Source organism: Mandrillus leucophaeus, unplaced genomic scaffold (genome assembly GCF_000951045.1).
Source record: "Mandrillus leucophaeus isolate KB7577 unplaced genomic scaffold, Mleu.le_1.0 Scaffold539, whole genome shotgun sequence".
NCBI classification, from domain to species: Eukaryota; Metazoa; Chordata; class Mammalia; order Primates; family Cercopithecidae; genus Mandrillus; species Mandrillus leucophaeus.
In genome coordinates, this window is record NW_012105797.1 from 480232 (window position 1) to 503192 (window position 22961).

Consider the following 22961-nt stretch of genomic DNA (forward strand, 5'->3'; position numbering starts at 1 on the left):
GAGACAGAGTCTTGCTCTGTCACCCAAGCTGGAGTGCAGTGGCAAAATCTCGACTCACTGCAACCTCTGCCCCCCGGGTTCAAGTGATTATCCTGCCTCAGCCTCCCGAGTAGCTGGGACTACAGGCACATGCCACCACTTCCAGCTAATTTTTTTGTATTTTTAGTAGAGACAGGGTTTCACCATGTTGGCCAGGCTGGTCTTGAACTCCTGATCTCAGATGATCTGCCCACCTTAGCCTCCCAAAGTAATTATAGGCATGAGCCACTGTACCCAGCCTAGTAATTTTATCTTGTAAATATGTAAAGTTTAATTTTCAAATCTAATTAAGTACATTTTCCACTCCACTCTAATATAATTTAATGTATCTTTGAATATAAGGAGTAAAGTATGGCATAGGTAGTCAAGAAGAGTTTGAATGTTTGTTTGTAAAATTTATTTGTATAAATCCATATGCAAGAATGCCATAAAAAGGATTCCTGAGTCGGGGGTAGTTGAATGTCTTGGTGATCTACAAGATTTGGAGATTCTAGGATCTTACAATGAATTAAAAATGAGAGCTAGACATGGTGACTCATGCCTGTAATCCCAGCACCTTGGAAGGCTGAGGCAGGAGGACTGCTTGAGCCCAGGAGTTTGAGGATGCAGTGAGCTATGATCATTCCACTGCACTTCCACCCAGCAACAGAGAGACCTTGTCTCTTAAAAAAAAAAAAAAAAGATGGTAGCGGGGTGGGTAGGGATTAATAGTAGATATAGTGGACGTTAGAATCAATTTGGGGAAGAAACTTGATTTGATATTATCTGTTCATTTTTGAGGATACCCTGATGAGCAAAGTTACAGTCCATCAGCTTAGAAAAAAGAGAAGTTACCTTTGAGGGAAAAGGAGGAGATGTTGAAAAGAAAAAGAGAAGGAAGTTGATTTGGGAAGAAGCAAAAGGAGTTTCATTTTTTGTAAAGCAAAAGAAATAGGAAGCGGCTCTTCAATGTTGTCTTCTGAAAGTCAACACTGTGACTGAACTTCTGAATATTTTGTCTCTGTGAATATACTGACACCATGGCTACTTAGACAGATTTATCTTTTTCCTTGTTTGTTGAAAAAAAAAAAGTACGCTCCAGTGTTCTCTTGTTTTGGTAATGGTTTAAAGTGAGCAAAGAAGAAAGCAAAAAAGATCTTCAAACATACTTTATTATTTTACCATAAGCTAATAGAGATCGGGGAAGCAGGCTGGGTAACAATATAGTGAGACCTCAGCTGTTAAAAACAGACAGACAAACAACTTAGCCAGGAGGTGGTGGTGGGTGCCTATAGTCCCAGCTACTTGGGAGGCTAAAGTGGGAGGATTGCTTGAACCCAGGAGGTTCATGATCAGGCCACTGCACCAAAAACAAACAACAACAACAACAACAACACCACAAAAAACCTGGGTTTGGGAAGGTTGTAGCAGCAGCAGCAATAAAAGAAAGTTGAGTTAATAAATTTAGTATTTCTCTTTTCTATATTCTCAATGTCTGGCTTTTCACCGTATCTCCTGGATCTTTTCATTTTTATTATTTTTTTAAGACAGAGTCTTGCTCTGTTGCCCAGGCTGGAGTGCAGTGGTGCAATCACAGCTCATTGCATCCTCAACCTTCTGGGCTCAAGCAATTCTCCTACCTCAGCCTCCTAAGTAGCTGGGACTACAGATGCATGCCACCATGCTTGGCTAATTTTTAAAAAACTTCTTGGCCAGGTGTGGTGGCTCACACCTGTAATACCAGCACTTTGGGAGGTCGAAGCAGGTGGATTGCTTGAGCCCAGGAGCTCAAGGTCAGCCTAAGCAATATAGTAAAACCCTGTCACTACAAAAATTTAAAAAAAAATAGTGAGCATGGTGGCGCCTGTCTGCAGTCCCAGCTACTTGGGAGGCTGCGGTGGGAGGATGATCGCTTCAGCTCAGGAGGCGAAGGTTGTAGTGAGCCAAGGTTGCACCACTGTACTCAAGCCTGGGCAACACAGCAAGACCCTGCTGTCTCTACAAAAAAAAGTCTACCAAAAAATTTTTTTTTGTAGAGATGGGGTCTCACTTTGTTGCCCAGGCTCGTCTCAAACTCCTGGGCTCAAGAGATCCTCCCACCTTGGCCTCTCAAAGTTAGGGGAATACAGGCATGAACCACCATGTCCAGCCTCCTGGAGCTTTTTATTGAGAGATTAACATGATTTATACAAGAGTTGTCAGTATTCTTTTAGGAAGAGAAGTCTTTCTTTTTTTTTTTTGAGCCATTGTGCCTGGCCGAGCTCTCACTTTTTAAATGAGGAGCTTTCCTACTTTGACCTAGTCAAAATATAGAGAAAAGATGACTATCAGAATTATTTCCCCTTCTAAACTATTCTATCCCAGCTGGGCACGCTGGCTCATGCCTGTAATCCCAGCACTTTGGGAGGCTGAGGTGGGCGGATCACTTGAGGTCAGGAGTTCGAGACCAGCCTGGCCAACATGGTGAAACCCTGTCTCTACTAAACATACAGAAATTAGCCAGGCGTCATGGTGTGCACCTGTAGTCCCAGCTACTCAGGAGGCTGAGGCCGGAGAATTGCTTGAACCCAGCATGCAGAAGTTGCAGTGACCTGAGACTATGCCACTACACTCCAGCCCGGGTGACAGCATGAGACTCTGTCTCAAAAAAATAAACTAGCCTACATCTTTCACTGCACTGTTATTGTATCAGTTTTATTTTTGCCCTATACTTATGTTGTAAAATGTAATCATGACAAGTATTAGATTGCTAATGGATAGGTTTTCCTTTTGATAGGGCAGTGACAAAGAATGGAGAAGTGTTTCTATGTGTCTTGGTTTAAATTGCTAATTAAATTAATAATTGCTGCTTGTAAGCTCAACAGATTGGTCATAAGAGTTTGGTCTGTTATTCAGTTTCTGGGTTACAAAGGTAGGCTTTGTCTCAATTTTTTCTGTTTTTCTTTCTTTTTTTTCTTGAAACAGGGTCTCACTCTGTCACCCACACTGGAGTGCAGTGGCTTGAACATGGCTTACTGCAGCCTTAACCTCCTGGGCTCAAGTGATCCTCCTGCCTCAGCCTCCAGAGTAGCTGGGACCACAGGTGCATGCCACCATGCCCAGCTAATTTTTGTGCTTTTTGTAGAGAATGGATCTCGCCATGTTGCCCAAGCTGGTCTTGAACTCTTGGGCTCAAGTGATCTGCCCACCTCGGCTTCCCAAAGTGCTGGGAATACAGGCATGAGCCACCTCGCCCAGCCTGATTGTTTTCTTAATATGTCGTTTTCTGGATATTGATATTGATATCAATATGCAACAACAAATATAAAGGACATATTTGGCTAATTTGGAACAACATAAACATATTTCAAAAATTATAAATTTGAAAATTTACTATAAGTCACAACTAAATTACTTTCCAGTTGTATGTTTAAAAGCAAAAAGTAGAAATCTGATGTAATGTAATGATATGAAATTCTCATTCAATAGATTGAGGACATAAACAATACGGGAACTGAATCAGCATCAGAGGTAAACAGACATTTCCTTTAATGAAACATTCACCTAAAATTATCTGATTCACAAATTATCTTTTAGTATAAGAAAAAATTAAAAGGGCTTTTATTATTTTTATTATAAATATAGAAATAACAAAAAAGTATGTTTTGCAAAGCAAGAGCATACTTTTGCACTTTCAAACACTATAGCTTAGTGTTTCAAAGAAAAGTATGTTTTGTTTTGCTTTCATAGTTAGGTTAGAAAGACAAACTTATTAGTCTCAGTTTGAGATACTCTGCCAAGACAATGTATTTTTTGAACTGTTACTAACAGCTGAGATTACTGAACGCTAACATTTATAAAAAGGCAATTTTATTTTCATCATTTGTCTTCTTTCCTCAGAGTTCCTGAGAGTTTATGTTTTGGTTTTTATATAATAGTATAGAGTGCAGTATCTGTTACCATGAAGAAATGTTCAACAACCACAAAAATTTTAGTCATCCCTTTCATCTAACAGAATAAGTTAAAAATCTTTCAATTTGATGGTGTGCCTAAAACTACAGCCCATAAATTGGGAGCAATTTTATCTCAGGACCATGTGTTTCATTTCATAACTCTTCTTAGTTTTTAAAAAAGTCAGAGGCAACAATAGGTTATATGATTAAAATGAATTAAATAATAGTTTAATACAATCAAATACCAGAGAGTTTTATCTATAATATATATGTTTAATAAATCACTTGGAAAAACTGTGTTTTTTTCTCACTAAATACTAGTTTCATTCAGTATTTAAAAGCTTAGAGATAAAAATCATATGAAGAAATTTTTTTTGTTTAAACTGAATCTGTCCACCATCAAATTGATTTACAGTACATTCACATGCACATTTTGTGGATTAGTGCACAAATAGCTTAATTCAGGCAATGCCACTGCAGTTTCATTATCTTAACAGCTGTATTAACTCCATCTTCTAGGAAATAGAATGCTTCTTGAACCTCATCAGCAATGGATTTCACTAAGATTAACTCACAATGCACAAAGAATTTAGAGTAGGAGATGTTTAATAATAATCTGTAAAAAGTAATTGTTTGTTCTTCATAATAACATTGATGACAATGTAATGGAATTCACTTATTATGGAGGTAAAGTCCCATGAAACCCAATTTTGATTAAGAAGAAATATGCTAATTATTCATTTTATAAAACAGGAAGGAGATGATTCACTACTTATAACTGTGGTACCTGTTAAATCATATAAAACATCTGGAAAAATGAAAAAGAATTTTGAGGATCTAGAAAAAGAACGTGAAGAGAAAGAAAGGATCAAGTATGAGGAAGATAAAAGAGTAAGATATGATGAACAACGACGATCTCTCAAGGAAGCAAAGTGTCTTTCATTAGTTATGGTAAGTTTTTTTTGTTTGTTTTTTAAGAAACCAATCAAGGCAGTTTAAGTTAGCATTTTCCTTTATGAATAAAAGGTGGGTTTTCATAATGTTTTCTTAGGATGATGAACTAGAAAGTGAAGCAAAAAAAGAATCACTTTCTCCTGGAAAATTGAAACTAACTTTTGAAGAACTGGAGCGACAAAGACAAGAAAACCGAAAGAAGCAAGCTGAAGAGGAAGCAAGGAAACGTTTAGAAGAAGAGAAGCGTGCTTTTGAAGAAGCAAGGCGGCAAATGGTAAATCTACATATTTAAACCTTACAATTAATATTAATGAAGTTAGCTGGCTTTAGATAAGGTTCATTACTATAAATTCAAAGAGATTTTACATATAGAAGGGCTGATTTTCCAGTTGTATAGATATTCCATATATAAAATGTGTCTAGGCCAGGCATGGTGGCTCACGCCTGTAATTCCCAGCACTTTGGGAGGCCAAGGTGGGTAGATCACCTGAGGTTGGGAGTTTGAAACCAGCCTGGGCAACATTGTGAAATCCCATCTCTACTAAAAATACAAAAATTAGCTGACTGTGGTGGCGCACACCTGTAATCCCAGCTACTTGGGAGGCTAAGGCACAAGAATCACTTGAACCCAGGCAGTGGAGGTTGCAGTGAGCCAAGATTGCACCATTGTACTCCAGCCTGGATAACAAAGTGAGACTGTCTCAAAAACAAAATCCATACTGTTTTCCAGTTTCCACTCTGGGGCATTTTACCCAATATGCTTTAAATTTTTATTTTTATAAATTGTTATTAATATATAAGTATGCAAAATAATTACTCAATGAACGTAGTTTCCTTCATCTGTTAGTTCAATCTGCAATGTACTTAGTGACATGGGTGCAGGACTGATTATAAGTGTAAACTTGTCCTCAGCAGTCCAGTTTTTCAAGTGTTTGAACATATCAGAATAATAGTTTACAGTGGAATATGCAGTTTGCCCTATTAAGTGTATGTGTGTGTGTATTTGTGTGCATGCCTCTGTGTGTGTGTGTGTGTGTGTGTGTGTGTAGTGTGGTGGTTAAGAGCATGGATTGTGGAGCCGGATTGTCTAGATTCAGATATCAGCCATTTACTAACTGTGTAACCATGGACAACTGTTTTAATCTCTCGCTGTGTTAATTAATTAAATCTCTCTCTTAGTTTCTTGATTTTTTTTTGTTTTTTTATTTTTCCATTACACTCCACTCTGTCGCCCAGGGTGGAGTGTAATGGCCGGATCTCAGCTCACTGCAAGCTCCGCCTCCCGGGTTTAGGCCATTCTCCTGCCTCAGCCTCCCGAGTAGCTGGGACTACAGGCGCCCACCACCTCGCCCGGCTAGTTTTTTGTATTTTTTTAGTAGAGACGGAGTTTCACCGTGTTAGCTAGGATGCTCTTGATCTCCTGACCTCGTGATCCGCCGGTCTCGGCCTCCCAAAGTGCTGGGATTACAGGCTTGAGCCACCGCGCCCGGCCAGTTTCTTGATTTTTAAAACAGTAAAAATGAGAGCGCTTTCTTTTTTTTTTTTAACTTCCACAATGACTTGGATTTTTTTAAATGCCTATTTCTTAAATGGTTAAATGAGTTAATATCTAGGAAGCACTTAAGATGGTGTTTGTTACATATACAGTAGTTCTTCGAAAATGTTAAGTATTATTATGGTATTAATAGATTTATCAATAAAAAGTAAAATTGAAATAAGAATACACTGATTCATTTTAAGATTTAAAAATGGGCCAGGCATGGTGGCTCATGCCTGTAATCTCAGCACTTTGGGAGGCTGAGGCAGGCAGATCCCTTGAGCCCAGGAGTTTGAGACCAGCCTGAGCAACATGTGGAAACCATGTTTCTACAAAAACAAATACAAAAATTAGTCAGGTGTGGTGGCACAGACCTGTAGTCCAAGCTCCCCAGGTGCTGAGGTGAGAAGATTGCTTGAGCCTGGGAAATCAAGGCTACGGTGAACTATGAATGAGCCACTGGATTCCAGCCTGGGTGACAGAGTGAGACCTTGTCTCAAAAAAAAAAAAGGATCTAAAAATGGAATATTTGTAATTTTAAAGTTACAGAAATTTCTTGATCAGCTTGCTTGAATGATGTTCTAGTAATTATATATATAAAAATTTAATTTTCTAGACATTTATTTGAAAATGTTATTACTCTTGGGTATAGCTGCATAGTATCTACACATTTTAGATATTTCTGGTGGTCAACTTAATAAAGAAATAGTATTATTAAATAATGCATTTCAATGGATATTATAGTAAATTTAATAATAAATTAAAACTTTAATGATAAAATCATAAAGCTGGAATTTTATATAAAATAGTTCTAGATAATAATCTTTTATCTGGTTAATATAAGGCACCATAGTTCACAGTAAAAAAAAAAACTACAAAGATTACAAAATGGGAACCTTATTTTACTACCAAAGAGATGCTGTGTAGATATACTTGAACCCCAATGATAGCACACACATACACATTTTATATTTGTTCTGGGAAAGTTAATACTCAACAGTAACCCCTCACTGAAGCCTCAACCTACTGGGCCCAAGGGATCCTCCCACCTCAGCTTCTCGAGTAGCTGGGACTACGGGCACACACCACCACAATGGCTATAATGTGTTTTTTGGTTTTTAGTAGAGACGAGGTCTTGCTCTGTTGCCCAGGCTGGTCTTGAACTCCTGGGCTCAAGCGATCCTCCTGCCTCCTAAAGTTCTGGAATTACAGGCGTGAGCCGCCACAACACCTGGCTAAAAATGTTTTAATATTCAAATTTATCTATAGAAATTTGACTTTCTTGAGAAGTTTTATTTCACCTGAGTACATCTTTATATGGAATTTCTCCAAACTTGAATATTTTATCATATAAGACATTAAAAAGGAAGAGGATTTTGGTCAAGTATATTAAGGGCATTCAAACAGTCCTATGTGAAGTGGCTAATTCTGTGCCTTTTGTTTGATAATTCATTCCTTTTTCTGATGAATCTCAATTCTTAGTAATGAACTGTTTATTTTGTTAGGTAAATGAAGAAGAGGAAAACCAAGACACAGCAAAAATTTTTAAAGGGTACCGCCCTGGTAAACTCAAACTCAGTTTTGAAGAAATAGAAAGGCAAAGAAGAGAAGATGAAAAAAGGAAAGCAGAAGAAGAAGCCAGAAGGAGAATAGAGGAAGAAAAGAAGGCATTTGCTGAAGCAAGGAGAAACATGGTAAGACAGAAGCTAACTGGAGAATGCTATTAGAATTCACCTTTGAGAATATATTAATAGAATCATTAGACTTTAGAGAATACCCTATTATTTCTGGAATCTGTGCCAAGAGTAGAAATGGCAAATGTATTTTGAAGTCTCCCAACTGGTGGAATAACACCAGTTGATTGAAGGTATTTGCTTCAGTTTAGTGTTCAGAAGATTCTGATTTAAATTGCCACACTTGGCACAAAGGATGGAATATTATTTCCCTTCTCTGGGAAAACATGTTTTCCAGAACTAAGTATCCAAGGAAGAAGAAGAAGTAGGGAGTTTCCTCCCCTAACTTTTCCTTTCTTCCTCTCCATTCTTTCCCCACCTCCTTCCCACACTCCCTTTTCCCCTCCTTCATTCCTTTATTTCCTTCCTTTCCTTCTTTATTTTCAGTTTTCATCCCACCCACTATATATTAAATGACCTGAGTCATTTAATCAGAATTATTTCTCTCTCCAAAATGCTCACTCATCACTCCTGGAAATTGATACCTAACTTAACTGTCACAAGGTTATGACTGTACTTCCTATACCAGTTTTATGTTTGTGCAATATACAGTTATCTGACAAACAATTTTCAAGCAATTTGAGACTTGAGCCCTGCATCTCCTTCTTGATACATTGTAATTGGCTTTGGTGATATCATAAGCTGGTTTTCTTCCTCAATATGGGTGAGCATCAGACACGTATGTCCAAGTGTTTATTTGGCTTTATCGCCCACACAGATACTCAAATCAGAAACTTGGAAGCCTGAAACACTTCTATCTTCTTATTCATGCCTGACGTCCAACCAGTCACTAAGTCTCATTTATTCTGCCTCCTAAATCACTCTAAAATCTGTCAGTTTCCCCCCCATTTTCCACTGCCACTACTATAATCCAAGTTACTGTTACAATTTGCCTGGGACCAACTCCTAATTAACTTGTTATCTTACCTGTAACCTATTCTTTCCTGCAAAGCCAGGAGTGATCTTTAAAAAGAAATTTTGATTGTGTTTTGTTACAGTTTTGCTTAATATTTTCACACTTTTCTTTAGTAAAAATCCAAAAACTTCTAAAACAAATTTCTTTATAGTCTTGCTCTTGTATATTGCTCCCGTTTCATTTCTTGATCCTTCCTTAATCTGCTCTTTGTTCCAAATATGCTAAATTTGTTTGTATTTCTTCAAAGTGAGACTCTCTCAGCCTTCACACTGTCTGAAAGATGTCCCTCACTCCTTTCCCTGTGCTCTGCTAATTCCAATTCATAACTTTCCATTTCCTCTGGAAAGCCTTTCCTGATAATAAACACCTTCTTCCATGAATTCTTACAGCATTTAGTACTCTTCTATCGTAGCGCTAATCCTGTATTGTTATCACTTATGGCTGTCTTTTCCACTCCATGAGGCCAAGACTGTTCATCAAACATGTGGCACAATGCCTAGTATAACAGACCTCCAGTAAATGTTGATGGAACAAGTGATATTGAAATCTTGCATGCAGTAGGTAATCCCTGATTCATAAATGGTTTCTACATAGAAATCCTACAGACGTTGTAAATGCACTTAATTGTTGGAGAATAAGCAGGTTTAGAAGCGGTAGAAGAGAAGTAACTGTGAAGATTACAAGACCTAGTCCTCGGGGCAGATTTGTAGGCCAAAACTGCCTTTTTACCATGATTCACTAGTGGAAAAAAATACAGGGGAGAAAACTGCGTTAAAACAAAACCAAGTTTCCTAAACACATTTCTAAAGAGAAAGAAAAACTTCCTTTTACATTTATATTGTTTTCTTATCCACAAATAAGTATTGTAATTTATCCAGGAGTAAGTATTGTGATTTCATACTATAGCTTAGTTCATGCATATATAAAATTTAAAAATTTCAGGCAGTCTTTGAATTGTAAACCACTTAAACATTGTTTCTGAGTTGAAATAGTTCTGTGGTAAAGCCTGGATTGCCTTGATAAAACTTGGAGCAAATGAATAATACCCCTTGTCTCATTCTCCTATGTCTATTTCAACCACAGGGTCACAGTTCAGGCCAGAGGGTTATGTTATACCATGCCTGGTCTATAAACTTTTTTTTTTTTTTTTTTTTTTTTTTTTGAGATGGAGTCTCGCTCTGTCACCCAGGCTGGAGTGCAATGGTGTGATCTCGGCTCACTGCAACTTCCACCTCCCAGGTTCAAGTGATTCTCCTGCCTTAGCCTCCCCAGTAGCTGGGATTACAGGCACCCACCACCACACCCGGCTAATTTTTGTATTTTTAGTAGAGACAGGGTTTCACCATGTTGGTCAGGCTGGTCTCGAACTCCTGACTTCATGATCCACCTGCCTTGGCCTTGCAAAGTGCTGGGATTACAGGCGTGAGCCACTGTGCCTGGCCTATAATCTTATTAGAAAGATTTTGAAGTTTGAATCCCAGCTTTGCCACATAGCATTTGTGTTGACTTTAGACAATTACTTTTCAGTGCCTCAGTTTCCTTGTCTGTAAAATGAGGATATTGGTAACTACTTCATAGGGTTATAGGATTAAATAAATTAATATATGTAAAGTGCTTATAACTGTACTTGGCAGCTCTCAGTATTATCTATTATTATTTCTTTAAAATTAGCCCAACAGCAAATAAACAATAAACTCATAGCACTAAGAATGATTTTTGCCTGATTATGAAGAGATCATGACTGGTTATCTAATTCATTCAGACAAAATCATGATTAACTTAAATGCTTTAATTACCAAAATGGAGAGCCATTTTAATCCAATTAAAAATGTTCTCAAATTAGGAAATCTTAATGTCTAATTCAAAGTACTCATGATATGAATAAAGTATTTTTTGTCTTCATTGTGATAGAGAATAGATGGTTACCATTTCCTGGTAACCTGATAGTTAAAAAATACCTCAGTCTTACATTTTCCAATAATTCTTCCCATTTATTTATTTATTTATTTATTTTTGAACACTGTGTTGAGAATTCCTTGTTTGCTGTTAAGTCCCCTTGTTTTTTGTTCAGTGTGAAACCTGTTTAAGAAATCTGGCTGGGCATGGTGGCTCACGCCTGTAATCCCAGCACTTTTGGAGGCCAAGGCGGGCAGATCACCTCAGGTCAGGAGTTCAAGACCAGCCTGACCAACATGGAGAAACCCTGTCTCTACTAAAAATACAAAATTAGCCAGGCGTGGTGGCGCATGCCTGTAATCCCAGCTACTCGGGAGGCTGAAGCAGGAGAACTGCTTGAATCTGGGAGGCGGAGGTTGCGGTGAGCCAAGATTGCACCATTGCACTCCAGCCTGGGCAATAAGATTGAAACTCTGTCTCAAAAAACAAAAACCAAAATTAAAAACAAACAGTAAAGAAATCCCAGTTTCTTCAAGAAATAGTCCCTTTTTAGTGTGTATAATTCTGGCCAGAGTGATAAAAGAATTATTTTAAATAGGTAGTAGATGATGACTCCCCAGAGATGTATAAGACAGTCTCTCAAGAATCTCTTACACCGGGAAAACTGGAAATTAATTTTGAAGAATTATTAAAACAAAAAATGGAAGAAGAAAAGCGACGAACAGAGGAAGAACGGAAGCATAAGCTAGAAATGGAGAAACAAGAATTTGAACAACTGAGACAGGAAATGGGAGAGGTAAGATTTTAAGAAATATCTATTTATATTACCCATATTTATTAGCTAAATATTTTACTTATATCACCTTATAATAACTTTGTATTATTATTCACCTTTACGATAGTCGGCATACTACTATGAGGTGCTTACATAGTACAGGTGTCTGCACAATTATGTGTACTTTCTAGTCTGCTTTAACTACTCCTTCCTTGCCAGTTTAATAAAAAAGTATCGAGGTTTGCAAGGGACTGAGCTATTACTATTTATTTATATTTATAGTTCATAAATATGCGTATTTATATTCAATACATATATGTAGACTATACAGTGCCAGCTTCATGGGCATGCACCTTGTGCACTCACAAGACTCCATGTTCAGAAGGCCCTGCATTTGGGGTTTAATGTTGAGGTTGCTGTCTTGAAATTCTTTTTTGTGGTGTGAACATGGCTCACTGCAGCATTGACCTCCTGTGCTCAAGTGATCCTCATGTCTCAGCCTTCTGTGTAGCTGGGACTTTAGGTGCACGCAGCACCATGTCTGGCTAATTTTTAATTTTTTTTTCTTTTTTTGAGATGGAGTCTTGCTCTGTCGACCAGGTTGGAGTGCAATGGCACGATCTCAGTTCATTGCAACCTCCACCTCCCAGGTTCAAGCAATTCTCCTGCCTCAGCCTCCCGAGTGGCTGGGATTACAGGCATGTGCCACGATGCCTGGCTAATTTTTGCATTTTTAGTAGAGACGGGTTTCACCATGTTGGCCAGGCTGATCTCGAACTCCTGACTTCAGGTGATCCGCCCACCTTGGCCTCCCAAAGTGCTGGGATTACAGGTGTGAGCCACTGTGCCCAGCACTTTTTTGTTTTTTGGTTTTTTTTTTGAGACGGAGGCTCGCTCTGTCGCCCGGGCTGGAGTGTAGTGGCACGATCTTGGCTCACTGCAAGCTCCGCCTCCCGGGCTCACGCCATTCTCCTGCCTCAGCCTCTGGAGTAGCTGGGACTACAGGCGCCTGCCACCAGGCCCGGCTAATTTTTTGTAATTTTTGGTAGAGATGGTGTTTCACCGTGTTAGCCAGGATGGTCTCCATCTCCTGACCTCGTGATCCACCCGCCTCAGCTTCCCAAAGTGCTGGGATTACAGGCGTGAGCCACCGCGCCGGGCCTTTTTTTTTTTCTCTAAAGATGGGGTGATCGCACTTTGTTGTCCAGGCTGGTCTCCAACTCCTGGCAAGCGATCCTCCCACCTGAGCCTCCCACAGTTCTGGGATTACAGCCATTAGCCATCATGCCCAGCCACTGTCTTGAAATTCTTAATTTTACCTTTGAATTTGTGTGTTGTATATAAGTGAAAGCTGATTGGACGATGAAGCATGCCCTTTATAGCTTTTGCTTACTAGGGCTTCACGCCGCCTTCCTGCCTCCCTGGAATGGGTTTTCATCAGCCCCCTTCCCAAGGCCCTGCCTAACCTTCTTCCCTCTTGGGACTCCGCTGCTATCCCTCTGGGTGGCCCGGGTTGCGTGGGCAGCAGAAGAGAAAGGTAGAATTGGGGCCTGTATTCAGCATCAGCCTTGGTCCCTGCCAGGGACCAGGACACACACATGAACAGGGTCGGGGTCTAACATGTAGCCTCATGACTTGGACTGGCAATGGTATGGCATGTTTGGCAGGCACCTTGGTGGGGTCCTCTCACCAACTTATGACCTAGGAACCGAGTGAGTTCCTACACGGAGGTTGCAATCTCTTGGAAGTTGCCCGTTTTTTTATGGGTTGGGGCAGTGGGCACGTAGGAAGGGAAGTTTTACTTCTCTGCACCAGGTGTGGCTGGCAAATTATCTAGCGGACCCTGAGAATATAAATATAAATGTATAAATAAATACCAGGAATGTGCTGTAGGAAAATATTCCAAGGTCTAGGTTTCTTATGAGTCGTGTATTTTCACCCCACATAGTCTAAAAAGTGGAAATAGTATAAAGGAACGTTTTCTCTTACCCCTTGGTTAAGAAATTAAGCTTCATGTCATAACATCCCAGACTGTGACACCCTCTGCCTCTACCTTTTAAAACTCTCCCTAGAACTTTAGGTTTTCTCCAGGAAAAGTATACCAGGAATACCTGTAGTATTTTACCATTCCATATGTTGGTATTAGGGTTTGATAAATATTACAAAGGACTAGTAATAATAAATTGTGAAAAGTCAGGGGAAAGAAATCTGAACAAAAGAACAAGATGGGCCGGGCATGGTGGCTCACGCCTGTAATCCCAGCACGTTGGGAGGCTGAGGTGGGTAGATCACGAGGTCAGGAGATCGAGACCATCCCGGCTAACATGGTAAAACCCCGTCTCAATTAAAAAAATACAAAAAATTAGCTGGGCCTGGTGGCAGACGCCTGTGGTCTCAGCTTTTCGGGAGGCTGAGGCAGGAGAATGGTGTGAACCTGGGAGGCGGAACTTGCAGTAAGCCGAGATTGCGCCACTGCACTCCAGCCTCGGTCTCCCAAAGTGCTGGGATTACAGGCGTGAGCCACTGCACCTGGCTTACTGTTCTTTCAATTATTTTTTTGGCTTCCCCTAACAAAGACCTTCCTGCAACTCCTAGGAAAAGCTAATTTTGTCATGAATATTTTAGTTTTAGCAGGTTATCAAGGGATGTCAGAGGATTTTAACCATATTCCCTGATGCGAATAGTATTTTAAGTAGAATGTTTTCAATAATGCCTTGAATTTGTAGCACCATTTTGAGTTAGTAAATTTGGACACTGCATTTAGAGAAGAGGTTAAGCTGTATTTTTGGTTTCAAATAAGAAATAGTACACTTTTTTTGGATGGTTTATTGTAGTATGCTGATATTCAATTTTTTTTTTTTTTTCTGGAGTCACGCATGGTGGCATGTGCCTGTAGTCCCAGCTCCTTGGGAAGCTGAGGCAGGAGGATTGCTTAAACACAGGAATTCAAGGCCAGCCTGGGCAACATAATGAGACTAAAACGGCAGCAAAAAACTTATTATTTTTTTTTTTTTGAAGGAAGAGGAAGAAAATGAAACATTTGGATTGAGCAGAGAATATGAAGAACTGATCAAATTAAAAAGGAGTGGCTCTATTCAAGCTAAAAACCTAAAAAGCAAGTTTGAAAAAATTGGACAGTTGTCTGAAAAAGAAATACAGAAAAAAATAGAAGAAGAGCGAGCAAGAAGGAAAGCAATTGACCTTGAAATTAAAGAGCGAGAAGCAGAAAATTTTCATGAGGTATATTATCCTTATATTTAACATAGTTATGATACAGTAATAATTAAATTTAACAGAAGTAACACTGGCTTTGAAATAAGTTTTAGTACTTAAAATTAATCATTGGTGTATACAGTAATCTGGGAAGTAAATAGCAAAAACACATGTAGATCTTAGACTTTGAAAGACTAGCATTGTTTCAAAATCACCTTTATCAGTGTTAAAACCTGTAGTGAATGTCAAATGGTTCACGCTAGCAAAAATGTTCAGAAGTATTTTTTGGCTGGGCGTGGTGGCTCATGCCTATAATCCCAGCACTCTGGGAGGCCAAGAAGGGAGGATCACATGATTCAGGAGTTCTAGGCTAGCCTGGGCAACATAGTGAAACCCCATCTCTACAAAAAAATTGTACAACTAAAATAATATTTTTTGGCATATGTTTTAGTTGAGTCAGTAGAACTAGTGTATATTCAAGTTAAACTCCATATTATTAATACTTTATTTTTTAGATGAAACCCATAAAGTCTAATACTTGCTCAAAGTTACAGCAGTAATTCAGTGTGGAAGAGCCTAAATGAGAATTCTGATGACATGAATTTGAATTACCTTCAAACATAAAATAAAGAGGCAATCACTGACCTGTAATAGCCCTTCTAGCTTAAGGACTATTTCTGTGATTATGAATACTGGTTTAAATGAGATCTAGAAATTTTTTTTCTGCCAGCATTCCTATCCTATAATGTTTAACAGAATTTAACCTATATTCTAGAAATATATTTTGATCAAGCATTTAGCTAGCAAAACAGATATGGGAATTTGGGAGCACCTTCAGAGGAGACTGAATAAAAGGATAGAACGAAGAAACTCTGCCAATTATTGGGACAATTCATTATTATTGAGGCATGCACGAGTGCAAAGGACAGCAAAAGATAATGAAGATGCAAGCATAATTGAGATGATCATGGAGTCTTAGATGCCATGTGAAGGGATTCTTAAAACATGGATATTGGCGGGGCACAGTGGCTCACACTTGTAGTCCCAGCACTTTGGGAGGCCGAGTTGGGTGTGTCACTTGAGTCATTTGAAGGCCAGCCTGGGCAACGTGGCAAAACCCTGTCTCTACAGAAATATAAAAATTAGCTGGGCATAATGATGGGTGCCTATCTGTACAAAAACCACAAAAAAATTATCCGAGCTTGGTGATGTATGCCTGTAGTTCCAGCTACTTGGGAGGCTGAGGTGGGAGGATTGATTGAGCCTGGGTGGTTGAGGCTGTAGTGAACTGTGATTACACCACTGCACTCCAGCCTGGGTGTCAGAGCAAGACCCTGTCTCTAAAACAAGAAAGCATGGATATTGTCAGATACGGCCTATATAGCTAGATCATGCTGAAGCTATGTGGTATTAGATACATACATTAAAAAATCATTCGAAGCCAGGCGCGGTAGCTCACGCCTGTAATTCCAAGCACTTTGGGAGGCCGAGGAGGGTGGATCACTTGAGGTCAAGAGTTCAAGACCAGCCTGGCCAACATGGTGAAACCCTGTCTCTACAGAAATACAAAAATTAGCTGGGCATAATGATGGGTGCCTATAATCCCAGCTACTAGGGAGGCTGAGGCAGGAGTATGGCTTGAACCCGGGAGGTGGAGACTGCAGTGAGCCGAGATTGCACCACTGCACACTCCAGCCTTGGCGACAGAGTGAGACTCTGTCTGAAATAAATAAATAATTTGAATGACTACTATGTTCCAGGGACTGCTTTGGACACAAGACATCAGTAACTAAACTTATAGTCCCTGTTCATATAGTGTTTAGAATCTAATACATGGGTTGGGGCTCGGGAGGGGTGGAAAACAATTATCAGGTGGTTAACAAATGAAAGCTATGAAAATTAATAAAGCAGAGTAAGAGAAATAAGAGTATGTGTTACTGTTTTGTAAAGGGTGGTCAGAGAAGGCCTGGGGATTTGAACTAGGGCTGGGACGGAAAGGACAAGTAAGTATGCAGGAGTCAAAACTGGCAGGACTTGGGGATGGTGATGGAGAGGAAGAAAGAGGAAGGAATAGTGAGAGTATATAGTAACAATATGGGAAACCAGACTAGTTTGGAAGAGGCTTCATAAGCTATTTGAGACAAATGGAGATGCTGTGAAACATCAACCAATTTGAAATGCACCTAAGTTTGTGTGACAAACAAGCCTAAGGCCTAGGTTAGTTGTAGATAAACCTTTTCATCATTGCCAAAAGCAAACACCATTTCTATTTTTTAACATCTAAAAAATTTTGAACATTTTTAACATGTTGGATCTGTTGTTTTGGGGATATATACGTGGATATAACATACCTTGAAGTAGTTCAGTCTACGGCCGGGCGTGGTGGCTCACACCTGTAATCCCAGCACTTTGGGAGGCCGAGGCGGGTGGATCCCCAGGTCAGGAGATTGAGACCATCCTGGCCAACATGGTGAAACCCCATCTCTATTAAAAATACAAAAATTAGCTGGGCGTGGTGGCACGGGTCTGTAGTCTCAGCTACTCAGAAGGCTGAGACTGCACTCCAGCCTGGCAATACAGCGAGACTCCGTCTCAAAAAAAAAAAAAGTTCAGTCTAATGACGTATGACTGAAAAAAATTCTCATTATTGTAAGTACTATAATAGAAGTTATTACAGAATCAAACTGGGTGGAGTCAATATACCTAGGATATGTTTAACAGGGCCAAGGTGACATTTAAGGTGAGTGTGAAGGCTGAATAAAAGTTACAAGTAAAGAGGAGAGGCATTCCAGATAGAGGAGAAGCCTTTCAATTAACTCAGAGGTTGTAAAAATGTATTTGGGGAATGGAAAACAGGTTCAAAGGACTACAAGGCAAGGTTCACAGAATAAGTGATAGGATACAAGGTTGTAAAAATAAGTTGTGGCTGGTTAATGAAGGTCTTTTTAAATCTTGCAGAAACTATGATCTGGGAAACAATGTTAATAATCAACTCTTTAGGTCAGAGTAATGAAATATTTAGGTTTATGCAAGAATTCTGGGACCATGGAGGATGAACTGGAAGACAGGCATGAAGTTGGGGCCAAGGGAGAAAAACAGACCTAATTAACAAAACTAGGTTAGACTCTGGTATGGATAGAAGTTAAACAGACAAAAAAGGGTTATAGGTTGCTTTTTGGGCAGTTGGTTGCAGAGGGGGCTACCATTACTTCAGGATAACTAGATGATGCTATAGAGAAATCAGGTCTGGGGAGTTGGGGTGAATAGTTTTGGCATGTAAAGTTTGAGCGATATTTGGATAAGGTAAAGGCAGTCTAATAAAGGTCCTGAACTAAGGTGAGAGGGAAGCAGATTCTAACTTTTATGGATAGCAATGGAAAGTACGAGTAGATAAAGCTGCTTAGAAAGTTAATTGTTGAAAGTGAATTAAACCCTGGAGAACATCAACATTTAGTGGATGAATGGCCAAAGATCAGTATTTATAGGTGTAACATGGAAGGTAAAGAAAAGTTCAATCAGCATGCACTTACTTCCTTTTGTTACTGGTAGTGAAACCTTAGCAGTCATACCTATACCTACAAAACATGTAGGTAAGAAAAACAAAAATAAGATAGGTGACTTCTTATTTTATTGCTGTTACTCTAGCATACATGGATGTGATATTAGGACATGGCTGAACTTTTATACCCCATCAGAATATCCTGAATGGAGTTTCCTCTGGAGGACAATGAAGTCCCTCCTATCATACCTTTCTGGGTTAAAAGTGATTGAACTCGCATTTAAAAACTGGTTAACAGCTGAGCGTGGTGGCTTATGCCTGTAATTCCCAGCACTTTGGGAGGCTGAGGTGGGCGGATCACCTGAGGTCAGGAGTTCGAGACCAGCCTGGCCAACATGGCGAAACACTGTCTCTACTAAAAATACAAAAATTAGCTGGACGTGGTGGCAGACGCCTATGATCCCAGCTACACAGGAGGCTGAGGCAGGAGAACAGCTTGAACCCGGGAGGCGGGGGTTGCAGTGAGCCAAGATCATGCCACTGCACTCCAGCCTGGGTGACAGAGCGAGAAATATCAATGTTCAGTGTGTCTTCAAAATGTTTACATTCTGTCAAGGCTCAACTCATTTATATAACCTTACCTAATCAGAGAATTCCATCTCAGCTCCTGTAGCACTTAAACATGCACCCCTCATTTGGTACTTAAATGCCTTATATAACGTTTGAATTTCTAGAGTTTCTAATAAAGTCTACTCCAAAATTATCTTATGCCCCATTGTATCTCAAGGAAAATACACTGCCTAACTGCTGACTTTAACATTAATGGGCTGAGAGCGCCAATGCCCTATAAAGAATGTACCTATAGAGTTCCATTTATATTACTCTCTTAGATTTCTTTCCCAGAAATATGTTTTAACCTGGCTTTTTAGGAGCTCAAGAAAAGTTGACAATTGTACTTGATTGAAGGACTGCTCATAAATTTTCAGCTCAAGAGAAATTATTTTACTTACTCAAATTTATTTTCTAAATGCAGGTTTGAGGCAGCTAAATGAATAGTTACGAATTTGCACAAACAGGCTAAAATCTGAAAGGCAAGTTATTAACGGGGAGGGACTCAGAATAGCAATTTTAGTACTGCTGAAATATTCCATCTTAAAGGTTCATTTGGTAAACAACAAAAAAAGTGTATACTGTGAACAAAGAGGTCCTTTTTAAATTTAAGTCTCAGAAGTCTGTTCAGATAAAACTACAGTAAGCAAATCATGGTTTAACATGTATTTTTCTTAGTCTTTCACGTATAATTTTTTTTTAAAAGAAGCTATTCATTCATTCATTCATTCATTCATTAGCAACAACCAGTCAGGCATTATATTTATCAACTGAAGGTAAATAATGGCACAAAAAAGAATCGATGCATCAGGTAGCAGGCTGTCTGATGTCCCATGATTTTCCAACATCAAATAAAAAATATAATGCAGAGCCAGAAAAACCATCCAATTTTTTTAACCTCCTACTCCTTTCATCGGAAATGAGGTACGAGGTATGAGGTGTGAGGTGCAACACCTCAAACTGAAGTGAAACACCCGAACCAAGATTTTTCTTATACAGACAATTAAACTAGCACTTGTTTCAAATTTCCCTTTAGTTGGATGTGGCAACCTGGAGCAATTTCCTCATAGTACTATGAAATATAAATGGTGAGATTTCCAACTAGATCCACAAATGCCTAGTTAGAAACCAAAAGTCAACTACAACTGAAGTACTTTAGAAACCATTAATTAACTACCCACATTAACCCCACTCCACCAAAACTGCTCTAAAAGACCTTATCATTACCAAATTATTATTTTCCTAGACACAGTATTTGACAGTTGAGACTCTGCTCTTAAATCACTCCCTTGATTATTACCATGGCTTCCAACTCACCCCTCAGATGACATAAACGTATTTTACTTAGTGATTTCCCCATGTTTCAGTCATTGCCTCTTTCAACAGTTGTCTCTGTTAGTTGTAAACACCCTTTCCCTGCCATTTCACCATTAATACATTATTTGGATGGAATTCACAGGGACGTAGTTCTAAGAAGGGTAAAAAAGGAAAATCATTAAGTGAGAAAGAACAGATTTTCTCCTATTATGTAGTAGGGAATTATGGACTTACAGGAATCAAGGGAGTATTTTAAACAATTATTTAGAATGTATAGTATTCTGACCTTTTTCAATTAAGTGCTATCAAAACCAAGCAGAGTTGGTAGGACAGACGGGCTGGGATCCCAGTGATATTGTTGTCCCAATGTCCCAGTGACATTTGGAGAAAAAGACTATAACTAAGAGAATGCTTCATTAAATATACCTATCACTTTTCCTGAACTGGGGAGTCAGAAAAAATCTGAGTGTCTGCAGTGTAGCCAAAATATGCATTACGAACATGTTAATCATTTTGTGCTTCTAAGCAACAACTTTAGAAACTTTGTTTTTAGAAGGCAAGCAATTGTTAATCTTGGCCCACTTTCTTGCAGGAAGATGATGTTGATGTTAGGCCTGCAAGAAAAAGCGAGGCTCCATTTACTCACAAAGTGAATATGAAAGCTAGATTTGAACAAATGGCTAAGGCAAGAGAAGAAGAAGAACAAAGAAGAATTGAAGAACAAAAGTTACTACGCATGCAGTTTGAACAAAGGGAAATTGATGCAGCACTACAAAAGGTACCAGGCTTACATATCCTTCATTTTCCAAAGACGCCCTCTTAAAACCCATAGTTTTATAATTAGGTGGGTTAAAAAAAATGTTTTAATAGCTTTCTTTCAAGTCACTGGAATGTACTGTTAAGTATACTTTGTAGTAGGCATACTTTTATGTTCTTTACTTAAAAAACAAATTTCACTTCAAAATTGTTACTAAATCGCTGCCCTGAAAATACTGTATTATAAATGCCAACCTGAATCCATTTATTTTAATACAGAAAAGAGAAGAGGAGGAGGAGGAAGAAGGTAGCATCATGAATGGCTCCACTACTGAAGATGAAGAGCAAACCAGATCAGGAGCTCCATGGTTCAAGAAGCCTCTTAAAAACACGTCAGTTGTAGACAGTGAGCCAGTCAGATTTACTGTTAAAGTAACAGGAGAACCCAAACCAGAAATTACATGGTGGTTTGAAGGAGAAATATTGCAGGATGGAGAAGACTATCAATATATTGAAAGGGGAGAAACTTACTGCCTTTACTTACCAGAAACTTTCCCAGAAGATGGAGGAGAGTATATGTGTAAAGCAGTCAACAATAAAGGATCTGCAGCTAGTACCTGTATTCTTACCATTGAAAGTAAGAATTAATCACTTTTTATCTTTTATTCTATTAATTTTTTTTTTTTCCTTAAAATCACTTTTCTTCTTCTCTTTTTTAGCTGATGACTACTAGCTCCCCTTCCCTCTCCTTGGAACTTACTTTCACTCCAGCTTTCTTACTACATCCATCTTTTCTGTGGTGGGGCCAAAAAAGGAAACCAGGAGTGCCACTATGTTGACTTCTTATTCCTTTTCGTAACAGTCTTCAAAACACAGCTCATCTAAAGAATGCCTTCTTCTTTTCCAAATAAGCATCAGATTTATCGCCTATTATGCAGTAACAGTCAATAAAATGTACTTACTGGGGGGGATTAATTATTCTGTCAGAACCTATTATAAAGGCTGTGTATTTCCCATAGACGTTTACAGCAACTATGTTAAAAACACACACACACACACCCCTAAGTAGAATACATTATTTTGCATGAAGGAATGGCATTTCTGAGCTTTTTACACCTAGAATTAGGCTGAAATAGCTGAGATAATTAATTTGGAACCTATCAATTTGAGTGGACTTTTTCTTTAGTAGTATACCATTTTGGTGGTTGTTTCAAAGTCTTTCTGAAGCAGATATATTGAAGCGGGGTGGGGAAAAGTGTCACTCCTTTTAGAGGAAAAGGGGAGGAGCATGGAGAAAAACAAAAATTAAAGGACTTTTAAGAAAGACTGCCTATACAGTGTTGAGTGTTGAGGATATTAAACATGTTATTTTTCAAACATAATATATAATTAAATTTATAAAGCAAATTTATGTGATCTTGCCTGAGCAAATTATATTTTAATAAAAAAACTTTGTATTAATAGTTCACAGAAGAGAAAACACTTTCAACATAGCTGAAGGTTTCAAGATCTAAGTGTATCAGACTTAGGGAAAAAGTGGAACAACCTTCAATTTAAAATTCTAGTCTTTAAAATGAGTTTGTAAATAATTAGCTATTATGTTCTATTAAGTTGTTTTATATTTTAATTTTCTGGAAGACAATTTTATTTTACAATGTGAACCCAAATAAAGTAACTTCTGTATTTAAGAGTCTTTCTGTATTTTAAGACTTGTGCAACCAGATGGTACCCCTTTATCATTAGAACTTTTAAAAAATCATCTTTTCTTACAGTAAGCATTAAAAAAAAACCCAGTCAAGTAGAAAA

General features: G+C 38.7%; 1 protein-coding gene across 3 annotated transcripts in view; it reads left to right on the top strand.

Annotated features, from left to right (window-relative positions):
* Positions 1–22843, top strand: part of NEXN (nexilin (F actin binding protein)) — a 54350-nt gene extending 31507 nt beyond the window's left edge. For 2 of the 3 annotated variants that reach the window (XM_011997370.1, XM_011997368.1), the window contains 8 exons: positions 3487–3528; positions 4704–4901; positions 5002–5178; positions 7947–8135; positions 11585–11782; positions 14780–15001; positions 20992–21177; positions 21435–22194. In XM_011997370.1, coding sequence (XP_011852760.1) covers positions 3487–3528; positions 4704–4901; positions 5002–5178; positions 7947–8135; positions 11585–11782; positions 14780–15001; positions 20992–21177; positions 21435–21803 — 1581 coding nt within the window. In that variant the 3' untranslated portion in view covers positions 21804–22194. Of the gene's footprint in view, positions 1–3486; positions 3529–4703; positions 4902–5001; positions 5179–7946; positions 8136–11584; positions 11783–14779; positions 15002–20991; positions 21178–21434 lie in introns of all 3 variants that reach the window. The other variant, XM_011997367.1, reaches the window with a different exon arrangement.
* The last annotated feature ends 118 nt before the right edge of the window (positions 22844–22961 follow it).